Raw genomic sequence first — 12803 nt, forward strand, 5'->3', positions numbered from 1 at the left:
CTGTGTTGAGCAGGCCTCCTGGGATGATGCTGCATCCCATGTGACTGCTACAACGTCATCCCAGAAAGCTGCCATCACAGAGACCAGATGGAAGGAGTGAGGCATCGCTTTGGGGAGGTGAGTATGGTTTATTTTAAACTGGAAATTAAGCTTTTTTTACTTTCCTATATTTTAGCAGCAAAAATCGCAGCATTTGGAGTTTGTTGCGAATGTTTATTTCTTAAATTAACTAAATGGGGAAAATTCGCAACAAACACTGAACTGTTCCGCAGCATAAATTGACATGTTGCAGATTAAAAGATCTGCACCACAGGTCAATTTCTGCACTGAAATCTTCCACAGCGTAAGGATGGGATTTGTTACTGACACAGTAATATGCTGCAGATTTTACGGTTCAAATACGGACTGAAAATCTGCAGCAATTCCGCTATGTGTGAACATAGCTTTACATGTTACTTTGTTTCAGTGTCCGAGTCCATCACATGACACTGCTGCATAGCCTCAGTCTTAAAGTGACCCTCTGGGCAAAAGCTGAACGTCCAGTTTTCCCCCCAAGCTGAAGAGATTTTTTTTGTTTTGGAATGCTGCTGACATATACGATGTTCTACCACACCCTTCACCTATCTGTTGTAAGACAGTGTTTACTTAACCATTGCTTAGTTTTAACTAATGCTGGCATTTTTGTGGTTTCAGAGGATGTTGGGGAGTCTGATGGATCAGGGAGCGAAGAGGAGGAGGAGGATATGGATGAAGAAGATGGTGAGGAGGAAGACGGGTCTGGTGAGTATAAACAATATAATCAAGTGTTCTTTTTTGCTTCTATTTCTTGTTCAACACACAGGCCATCCTTTTTGGAGGGTTTTATGTTACTAAAGCTTAGTCATTGTATAATGAAAATTTATGAAAACTCGTCCTGATCATGTCCAGGTGCATGGGCTGTTAAAGGGGTTGCACCATTTAAATAATCCTTTTCCATTTGCCCTATTTGGGCATGTGGATGTCTAAGCGGGAGCCCCCCCCCCCCCCCACTCAGAACCCCAATCTATCAGTCATTTGAGAGAGGGAGAGAGTGCAGCTCTCGCATTGGCAGACTTTGCACAGCTATGTATAACATGGTCATTCATTCACATCGCTTTAGGAAGCTTCTTACCATTTTGAAAACTGAAAATTAAAGCGTTTGACCAAATTGCACAATCCCTTATAGTTTAACAGAGCTCTCTCTTGTAAAGGACCAACCATCTGTGTCAATTGAACATGATTAGGAAAGTTTTCAGCCAAAGCACGCAGTTATTAAAAAATAGGGTGCGTAATTGAAACAAACAGTGTATTATAAAAGTTAAAGATGTTTTTGTATTCTACAGTCAATAAGGCTTTGTTCACATCTGCATTGTGGATTCCACTTCTAATGAAAAGCATAGTGCAGTGCCAGATCCGTCAGACAATGGATACATGGGGTCCAACAGACCCGGGGTCCGTTGGGTTCCAATGTGGCGTCCATCGTTTTGACGGGAAGAATAGCGATGGATGCAACTCTATATTCCTGTCAAATCTGACAGGCTCCGAGATGGAGGCGCTTATTCAGATGTGATCAGAGCCTAAGGTTTATGTACGTTACTTTAGGAAAACCCTTTAAGCACTTGGTTCAGTAATTGGTCAAAGAATGTGTTACTCAATGGGGTATTCTCATCACTTAACGGATATGCCATAATGTCTGATAGATGTGGGTACCACCTCTGGATCCCGCATTACTGTATGTCGAGAACGAACCCCATCCTGCCTGGTGAGGTGGCCAACGGCTGCCACATCAAGGCGCAGAATTAATGTAGAGGTAGCTGCGCATGTGCGCGGCTCTGTTCATTCTATTCTATGGGAATTACAGAAACAGCTGAGCAAACGAGCTCGGCTGTTTTCATAACTCCCATAGAAGTGCAAAGAAGATGTGTAAATGACAGCCACTACCTGTGTCTTTCATTTCTCTGTGCCTTCTTGTATTTACTGACCAAACATTAGCCTGACCAGTCATTCATAATGTCATCACTAATTTAGTATAATCAGGGGTGTTATATGGTAGCTACACTGTGCCTACTTTCCCTGTGGGCATTGCTTTACCTTTTTCTTTTATAACATGCAATAATCATGACATTGACTGTATTATGTATAATAATACACTAACCATATCATACAACAGGATTCTGCAAAGAAGACTCAATTGTCACTTGACATATTTGCAACATTCCTCAATTTAAATCGAAACAAAATGTTGGATTTAAACGCAAAAATTGTATTTATCAGATGAAGAAAAGTGCTCTCCAATATAATGATAAATCAATTGTTCATTCAACCATACATTCAGCCCTACAATGAGGAGGGCCTTTTGAATATTATTTTAGGGTCAAAACATAGCATTGGAACCTGAATCTGTGGCTTACACCGTTCATTTCTGCTTTTGACTGATTCACTCATTTGATTTCGTGTTTACACAACTCTAGCTTTCTACATATATGGAGAGTGTTTCATTGAATGATGTGACCAGTCTTTGTCTTTCAATTGTGTTTTGTTAGATTCCGAAGATGATGATGAAGAGGACCTTCCTCTGGGAAGCTCGGACCCCACCCACACTTCTGCAGATGTAAACGAAGCTATAAGCTCCGATGAGGAAAGAGAGCACTGTCCCATCTGTCTGAACTGTTTTAGAGACCAAGTTGTGGGGACACCAGAAAACTGCAACCATTATTTTTGCCTGGACTGCATTGCTGAGTGGTCAAAGGTTAGTAAAGTTATCTTAAAGCTCACAACACTTGAAGCCTATATTCATGCTATTCCTAATGGAAACAAAGCATAAAGATTCATCCTTTTCTTTCTTTTTAAATCAGAAGAATCTATATGTTTACGCACACGAGTTGAGTACATAAGGAGATGGGTGCTATAATGTAAGTGACAAAAGTGGTTTTTAGTTTAAAAAAATATCTATTTTCACCACGTTATTAGCGATTTTAGCTTTATGCTAATGAGTTTCTCAATGGACAACTGGGCGTATTTTACTATTGACCAAGTGGGCGTTGTACAGAGGAGTGTATGAGGCTGACCAATCACTGACCAATCAGCGTCATGCACTCCTCTCCATTCATTTAGTCAGCGCATAGGGATCCTTTTGAATCGGTATGTGCTGTCTTATTCTGACATATTAACGATACTGAAGTGTTTAGACAGTGAATAGACATTCCACGGGTTGTCTATTCACTATCTCTGCACTTCGTTACTGTTTTTGTGGTAGTTACAGCAGAGCAAGCGTAATCTCGCTGTAACCTGTCATCTACAGCGTAATCCCGCGAGATTACGCTTGCTCTGCTGTAACTACCACAGACACATTAACGAAGTGTCGGGATTGTGAATAGACATCCCGTGGAATGTCTATTCACTGTCTAAACACTTCAGTATCGTTAATGTGTTCGTATAAGACAGCACATAGGGATCTAAAAGGATCCCTATGCGCTGACTAAATGAATGGAGAGAAGTTTATGACGCTGATTGGTCACTGATTGTTCAGCGTCATACACTCCTCTGTACAACGCCCACTTGGTCAATAGTAAAACACGCCCAGTTGTCCATTGAGAAACTCATTAGCATAATGCTAAAATCGCTAATAACGTGGTGAAAATAGATCGTGTTTTTCCAAATAAAAACCACTTTTGTCACCTACATTACAGCGCCGATCTCCTTATGTAGGAGATAGGGCACTTATAATGTGGTGACAGAGCCTCTTTAACAAGACAGAACCAGATGTATATGAATATCATGTCCAGTTAGATTTAAGGAAAGAAACAATTATAGAAACGCAGAGGAATAGCAAAATATTTTAAAAGGACAAATATCCTTATTCCTCTTCCCAAATAAAGCTTTTGTCAAATATAATCAAAGAACGATAGGCATTTTCAGAATCTCATGCTCAATAATCTGACTGTCAAAAAAAGATGAGACCTGTTATAAAAATTGCATATATGTCCATATAACAGAGATTTCATAATGCAGATAGTTGAGACATGATGAAAAAATACAAAGCAATTTATACTCCTCTGCGTTTATCTTCCTTTTTTATATAGTAAAATAAACCTGATACATTGCAAAACACACTGTAATATTCTGTTAGAGCAACACTAGGAGTTTAAAGTTTAAAAAAAGTATACCTGTATAAAATAATATAGAAATAAAGCCCCTTACATTTTGTAACAATCGCTCTTTACTATTTTAATTCAAGGTATGAACGTGAGCTCTAATTTATATAGCTGGGAGCAGTTTTTTGTAAACCCATACAAATGGTAATTGCTCAAAATACATACGTAACCCACAGAACTCTAGGCCCAGGGCTTGTATTTTCTGGGTATGATTCTGTATGGTGCAGACTTCCTTATTTATATATGCGGGATTTCCCACAAAGAACATTTATCACCACCACCACCATAGTCTTGTAATTTGATAAGCTCTTAAACCTTTTGTATGTACATATTTCTAAAAGTTAATATAAAAATAATTTGTATTTGATCTTTTTAAGGGGTTTTCCAATGTAGGACATTTATGGAATAAATACAGGATATGCCATAAATGTCCGAAAGATTCTGGTCCCACCTCTGGAACCCTCACCTATCTTTAGAACGGGTCCCCTGACCCCTGTCCTACCTCTGTCACTGGGCTCTGGCCACTGACTTACGAGATGACCGCGTTTTCTGTAAACAGCTGAGTGCATTTTGCTATGCTGTTTCTAAAAGTGAATGGAAGTTACGGAAACCGCGTAGCCCAGTGAACTGTGTTGTTTACGGATCTCGGGAGCTACGGAAACAGTGTAGCTCTCTGCTATGCTGTTTCCCAGAACTCCCATTCACTTTAACCCCTTCCTGCAAATGGGCGTTACTGTGCATCCTTTTTATCGGTGCTTTGCGCAAATGGGTGTACGGTAACGCCCTGAGGAAGCGGGCACAGTTCTCTGATTGCCATAGTTTAACCCCTTAAATGCCACTGTCAATAGCGACAGTGGCATTTAGGCGATTGACACAGAGGGAGGGGGCTCACTTTGTACTCTTGGCCCCTCGTGAAAAATGAAGGCAGGACCTAATAGACTGATTGCCTGTTAGAAAATGACCGTTACAATAAACTGCACTACATAAATATTGCACTGGGGATCAGAAGATCAGATCTTCAAGTCCCGTAGTAAGTGTAAAAAATTTTTTCCCCCGAAAAATAAATACAAGTTTTATGTAATAAAAACAATAATCACCCTGTTTCCCTGATCAAGTCCCTTATAATTAGAAAAGAATGAAAAAAATTATAAAAATATATACATAATAGGTATCGCCGCATTCATATCGGCCTGAACTATAGAAATATTATATTATTTATCCCTCACGGTGAACACTGTAATAAATTAAAAAACAATTGCAGAATTTCCTTTATTGGTCACATTGGTCCCAAAAAAATGTAATAAAAGCTGATCAAAAATTCGCATGTACCCCAAATTGATACTAATAAAAACTACAGCTCATCCCATAAAAATCCAGCACTCGTCAACCGAAAAATAAAAAGTTATGACTCTCTGAACGCAATAATGCAAAGCGACGGCCCACACTACATCATTTTTTAAATTTATTTTATATTATATGTGCAGCAGTTCTCCACCTAAAACCCCACGTCATAATTTGCTAGCCAACACTGGTAGACCCTGTACCTGCAGCGGAAACGATGACATTTTGGGGTCTTGTGCTACATATGGGGCTAGTGAAGAAGCCCAAGATTAGGCATTGGTGGAGTGCGGATATTTTGTACAATCCCACAGACACCCTTTTATAAGTGTGACTCCTGCCCAAAAAAAATTGGCCTGTGCATAAAGGATTGGTTCAAAGCGTACGTCACTATCCATGGATAATTAATTTTACTATTCATTTACCACATTATTACATCATCATATTATGACCTGATGTACTCCGCACAGATTACATATACCCTGATGTACTCCTCACAGCTTACATATACCCTGATGTACTCCGCACAGCTTACATATACCCTGATGTACTCCTCACAGCTTACATATACCCTGATGTACTCCTCACAGCTTACATATACCCTGATGTACTCCGCACAGATTACATATACCCTGATGTACTCCGCACAGATTACATATACCCTGATGTACTCCACATAGCTTACATATACCCTGATGTACTCTGCCCAGATTACATATACCCTGATGTACTCCTCACAGCTTACATATACCCTGATGTACTCCTCACAGCTTACATATACCCTGATGTACTCCGCACAGATTACATATACCCTGATGTACTCTGCCCAGCTTACATATACCCTGATGTACTCCGCACAGATTACATATATCCTGATACACTCCACCCAGCTAACATATACCCTGATGTACTCCGCACAGATTACATATACCCTGATGTACTCTGCCCAGATTACATATACCCTGATGTACTCCGCACAGATTACATATACCCTGATGTACTCTGCCCAGATTACATATACCCTGATGTACTCTGCCCAGTTTACATATACCCTGATGTACTCTGCCCAGCTTACATATACCCTGATGTACTCTGCCCAGCTTACATATACCCTGATGTACTCTGCCCAGCTTACATATACCCTGATGTACTCCGCACAGATTACATATACCCCCACATTATAAACTAAAATACCAGTAATACGCCAAACAAAACTACCACCAAGCAAAATCTGCGCTCCAAAAGCCAAATGGCCCTCCTCATTAGCCTGGCAGTGTGCCCAAACAGCAGTTTTCTGACCACATATGGGGCATCGCTGTACTCTGGAGAACCCGCTTAACAATTTATGGGGTATGTGTCTAAAGTGGCACAATCTGAGCACAACATATTGGGCACTGAAATAGCATATCTGTGGAAAAATGGCAATTTTCAATCTGCAACATCTATTGTGTACGAATTTCTGCAAAACATTTGGGGTCAAAATGCTCACTACACCTCATGATAAATTCCTTAAAGGGGTGTAGTTTCCCAAATGGGGTGACTTCTCGGGGGTTTTCACTGTACTGGTACCTTAGCTCAATGCAACATGGCATCAAAAAACAATTTTGTAAAATCTCCATTCCAAAAACTAAATTGCACTTATTCCCTTTAGACCCTTGCCGTGTGTCCAAATAGCAGTCTGCAACCACATATGGGGTATTTTCTTAATCAGGAGAAATTGTGTAACATATTTTGGGGTGTCTTTTCTCCTGTATTCCTTGTGAAAATGAAAACTTATGAGCTAAATCTACATATTATTGGAAAAAAAGTGTTTTTTTATTTTCACGGCCCAATTCTAATAAAATCTATAAAACACCTGAGGGATCAAAATGATAACTACACCTCTTAATTCTTTGGGCTTATAGTCTCCAAAATGGGGTCACACCTGGGGAATTTCTACTGTACTGGTACTTCAGGGGCTCTGCAAATGGGACATGGCCCCCAGAAACCAAATCCAAATGGCGCTGCAAAATCCAAATAGCGCTCCTTCTCTTCTGAGCCCTGCCGTGGGTCCAAACAGCAGTTCATTACCACATATGGGGTAATGCCGTAATCTGGAGAAATTGCTTTACAAATGTTGAGGTGCTTTTTCTCCTTTATTTGTAGTAAAAATTAGAAAATGTATGTTTTTTCAGAAAAAATTAGGTTTTTATCTTCACAGACTAATTTAAATAAATTTTGCAAAAAACCTGTGGGGTTAAAATGCTAACTATAACACTAGAAAAATTCCATCAGGGGTGTAGTTTCCAAAATGTGGTCACTTTTGGGGGGTTTCCACTGTTTTTGTCCCTCCAGGGCATTGCCAAAGCATCATGGCACCGAAAACCATTCCAGCAAAATATGCGCTTTAATATCCAAATGGCGCTCCTTCCCTTCTGATCCCTTTCGTGGGTCCAAACAGCAGTTTATTACCACATATGGGGTATTGCCGTAATCTGGAGAAATTACGTTACAAATGTTGGGGTGCTTTTTCCGGAAAAAAAAAACAGGTTTTCATTTTCACAGACTAATTCAAATAAATTCTGCAAAAAAAACCCTGTGCTGTCAAAATTCTAACTATACCCCTAGATAAATTCCCTGAGGGTTGTAGCTACCAAAATTGGGTCACTTTTGGGGGGTTTCCACTGTTTTGGCCCCACAAGACCTCTTTAAACTTGACATGGTGACTAAAATATATTCTAAAACAAAGGAGGCCCCAAAATCCACTAGGTGCTCTTTTGCTTCTTTATGTGAAATAGTAACTATTTTGTGTGGTATTACTATCTGTTTTACAAGTAGATACATTTAAAATTAGAAAAATCATAATTTTTGCACATTTTCTGTAAATTTTGGTGTTTTTCATGAATAAGCAATGAATTTATCGACCAAATTTCACTAACATAATGTACGATATGTCAGGAGATAACAATCTCAGATTCGCTTGGATAGGTGAAAGCATTCCATAGTTATTACCACATAAAGTGACACATGTCAGATTTAAAAAAGGGGCTGGTCCTGAAGGCCAAAATGAGCTTGGTCCTGTTCGGTTAATGAACACACTTGGCTGTTTCGAGAGAAACCCACATGTCTCGTAGGTCAGGACCCCTTTCCATAAATAGGTGTGTGTCCCTGAGGTGGGACTTGCGTCTGTCGGACACTTATGACATATCCTGTGGAAATGCCATAAATGTCCGACATGGGAATACCCCTTTAAGTTACTGTTATTTACTTTAACATTGAATGATGAGAGCTGTTTGATAGCGCTACTGATTATGGATTGTGTTTTATTTTTCTTTTAACAGAATGCCAATTCATGCCCCGTGGACAGAATTACTTTTTCATGCATTCATATTCGGGCACATTATGGTGGTGAGATCCTTAAAAAGGTGAGTTTGCAAACATATTATTGACAAAAGCCGATTTATGTCGGCCAAACTGCTGTACATCTCTGTGTTGTGCACATTCTAAGACATATTTTTAACAATTAAAATTGCCAGGCTTTTACAATAGCTAGGAGATGAGTGCCACTTATATTGATTTGGGATAAAGATTACTCTCCACCTGTGCTTGATTTAGGTTCCAATACAGAGTAAAGCAGAAGAAATTTTGGAAGAAGACAACCCTACAAATTGTGAAGTTTGTGGGCGCTGTGACAGAGAGGATCGGCTGCTGCTTTGTGATGGCTGTGATGCTGGGTATGTGCTGTGATTCACGACCTTTGTATCACAATAATGGTCTGTGATTATTTCCAGATTTGTTGTATAAATTAAACAAGCCATAGATATGATGTTGTAAATCTATGTAAATAGCCTCTCCTTGGAACTAAATGCATGGATGTGGCTATTCAAAAGATCACTACTTGTTTTTTAGAATGTTCCTTAAAGGGTAACTAAACTTTTAGAAAGTTTATGAGCCCGTACAACACTTGCATCGGCTTTCCGAGGAATACAGATCAGAAACGAAGCTGCGCAGCGCTCACCCGAGTGCTTCTGCCGGTTCGTTTTAGCGATAGGTGGGAGTCTCCGTGCTCGCACCCCCACCGATCAAAACTTCTGACGTGTCACTATGAGATGTCAAAAGTTTAATTAAAAGTTTAGTTAACCTTTACGAACCCCCCCAATGGTTAGCTTGTCACTCGGACAACTTAGCCCCTTTTGTTCCAGAGTAGTCATCGGTTACTTATTTCCTCTCTGCTTTCATTTTTTTGTAGTATTGTAGTTGACAACAGCCTATACTGTGGTACTTTAGGTCTGTCATCCTCCCATATCCTCTTGAAAAACACAGAAATCTCTGTTTTGTGTTAGATAATCTACTTCTGGAAAAGCTGGATGACAACCAACATGGCTACCTTTACAACTTCAACCGTAGATGTCATTCATCTTTTAATGACCTATCTCCCACTTCCATATCACCTGACAGCTAGTAAGATTTACTGTTCAGTTTCTCATAAAACTAGATGAAAACCTGTAAGTGAGCTATAATGGAGGCTATGCTGATTGTTACCCAGCATTCCCCAGAAAAGCATGTAACTAAGGCTCGGTTCACTATGCCGTTAAGAGCCTCTGTTGGGGATCCCATCGGTTTTCTATTCTTGCTGTCAAAATAAAATAACTCTCTATGGAAGCCCGACAGATCCCATTATAAGTCAATGGGATCTATCAATCACAATATTGGTCATAGCATCATGTTTTCGGTTATGAACGGGAGCAATGACTGTAGTGGGAACATAGCCTAAGAATCCAAATTTTTTTTTTAAAAGTAACTGTCAGAGTCAAACCATCACATACATCAGGATAACATTATACACTCAATAGTACATATGTCAGAAGAATCAATACATACAAAAGGAATACTCGCAGGTACCCATGATGTTAGACCGTGGTTCGCAGACCACATATACATAATACAGATTGATCAAATCATTCTAACAAAACTTTTAATCCGGTACATCACAAAAGTAGGACTACGCCCCCAGTTCAATATTCTGCAATAACGCACCCATCATCTTGTATGACATAAATCAAAGCACCTGGAAGTGTCTTCCTCCCGACTTATTTACCCGCTCCCGCCCCCAGCTTGAATCAGAGCAGCTGATAGCCCTTGGACTGTACAGTGAGTGAGATTCGATGAGCACCAACCATTCCAGATCAAATCAAATTTAGCCGGTTTCCCCCGGTGTTTATACACTATTTTCTCAAATGTCATTGACTAAGCTACGCCATTGCGCTACTGTCGGGGCCCTATCCGCCATCCATCTCATGGCCACCGCCTTCCTTGCCATGAATAGTGTTTCTCTGAGAAAAGTCCTCTCATATATTGACCATTGTTCCTCATTGAGCAGTCCCAGCAAACACACCTCCGGCCTACAAGGTATCGTCCTCCCCAGCACTGCTGTCAATAATGCAACCACCTCCTCCCAAAAGCTAAGAATCCAGTGACAACCCCACATTAGGTGAATAAAATCAGCCCGTATCTCTCCACACCTATGACATTGTGAGGACGCCATTCTTCCCATACGATGTAATCTTACGGGCGTCAAATAACATTGGTGGATGATGAACAGTTGCACTAATTTATTGTTTGCCGCTGGTGAAACCAGCAAATTGGAACCCTGAGCCTCCCTCCATTCCTCCGCTGTGAGTTGTGGAATTAGTGCACGCCACCTATCTTCAGCCACAAGGGGCTCCATTCGCATTTTAGCCTCCAGTAGAAAATAATAAATTTGAGAAACGACTCCACGTGTAAACGGCGTGTTCAACCTCACCACCAAATCACAGCTAGAGTACGTCACGGAGTTCAGTGGAAATTGTGCTAATAGAGCATGATGGAGCTGTATGCAATATAATTCATCCCCCGGTGGTATATTGAATGCTGCCCGAATCTCACTCACCGTCATGACCGACCCTTCTTCCGTTAGCAATTGTGATAGAGCAGCTACCCCTCTAGAGGACCAGTAACGTTTCCCCACCATCCTGTGCAAATGGGAAAAACTCGGATTATCCCACAGCGGACTCTCCGCCACCACCCCCACAAACCCCAGTAGATCTTTAGCCTGTTGCCAGACTCGTCTGGCCAACTTATGCAAGGGTAACAGGGAGCGGTGTCTAAAATCATGCGGTTCCAATATCGGCCACAGGGTTTTCAAGCCCAACACCCTGGCTAAATGACACTCAGCATTAGTCGTTAGAGGGGGGGGGGGAAAGACCCAAGAAGTCAAGTACCTGAGCTGACCCGCCAAGTAATATAGAAAAACATCCGGTAACGCAGCTCCGGCCTCATCTTTAGGTCTTTGTTGAATCGACAGCTTGAGTTTAGATCTCCCCCCCCCCCCCCATACAAACGGCGCGAACAGCGAATTTATTATTTTAAAGAAGCTTTTAGGCACCAACACATCCATATGCTCCAACACATACAAAAACTTCGGCAATACTATCATCTTTAATAGATTCACGCGTCCTGCCACTGACAAAGGCAGACCTTTCCACACCTGTATTTTATCCCTTAGGTACGTGACCAAGGGCGCTACATTTAACCCGTACGATCTAGAGCTATCCCTAGCAATGTTAATCCCCAAGTATTTGAACTCTGGTCTTACTGGCAGTCCGCAGAACTGGGTGCCCCATCCACAGTTATCCTGCCTCAAAGGCATCAGATACGATTTGGACCAATTAATTAGTAACCCGGAATACCTTCCAAAAACAATAATGAGGGATATGGCCCTAGGAAGGGTGGCATTGGGGTTCGCCATAAACAACGCCATGTCATCCGCATATAACCCTATCCGGTCCTCTCTGTCCCCTATTCTAATTCCCATATATGCGGGATCCCTCCTGATGTTAAGAGCCAGTGGTTCAATGGCCAATGCGAAAAGAAGTGGTGAAAGTGGGCACCCCTGCCTCGTGCCCCTATGGAGGCCAAAGGAAGGGGACAGGACCCCATTCACCAACACCTGCGCTCGTGGAGATTTATATAACAAGGAGACCCAATTAATGAATCCGTCCCCAAACCCAAATCTTCGCAGCACTGCCAGCAGATAAGGCCATTCTACCGAGTCAAATGCCTTTGCCGCATCCAGAGATGCCACAGCCCAGTCCTGCTGCTCCTCCCATCCAATCTGCGTCACCACCTGTACCCGTCTAATATTCTCTGAGGTGGACTTGCCGGGTATAAAACCACACTGGTCTGAATGGATGATCTCCTTTATCACATTACATAGCCTATTAGCTAGCATTTTAGTCAAAATTTTGTAATCCACTGTCAGCAGCGAGATCGGTC

The 12803-nt window shown here is 41.2% G+C and overlaps 1 protein-coding gene across 6 annotated transcripts in view; it reads left to right on the forward strand.

The window, feature by feature from the left end:
* PHRF1 (PHD and ring finger domains 1) overlaps positions 1-12803 on the forward strand; it is a 73196-nt gene that overhangs the window by 22553 nt on the left and 37840 nt on the right. For all 6 annotated transcript variants that reach the window (XM_075837583.1, XM_075837582.1, XM_075837581.1 and 3 more), the window contains 4 exons: positions 694-780; positions 2562-2767; positions 8831-8914; positions 9105-9223. In XM_075837583.1, coding sequence (XP_075693698.1) covers positions 694-780; positions 2562-2767; positions 8831-8914; positions 9105-9223 — 496 coding nt within the window. The remainder of the gene's footprint in view (positions 1-693; positions 781-2561; positions 2768-8830; positions 8915-9104; positions 9224-12803) is intronic.

Source organism: Rhinoderma darwinii, chromosome 9 (assembly GCF_050947455.1).
Source record: "Rhinoderma darwinii isolate aRhiDar2 chromosome 9, aRhiDar2.hap1, whole genome shotgun sequence".
NCBI classification, from domain to species: Eukaryota; Metazoa; Chordata; class Amphibia; order Anura; family Rhinodermatidae; genus Rhinoderma; species Rhinoderma darwinii.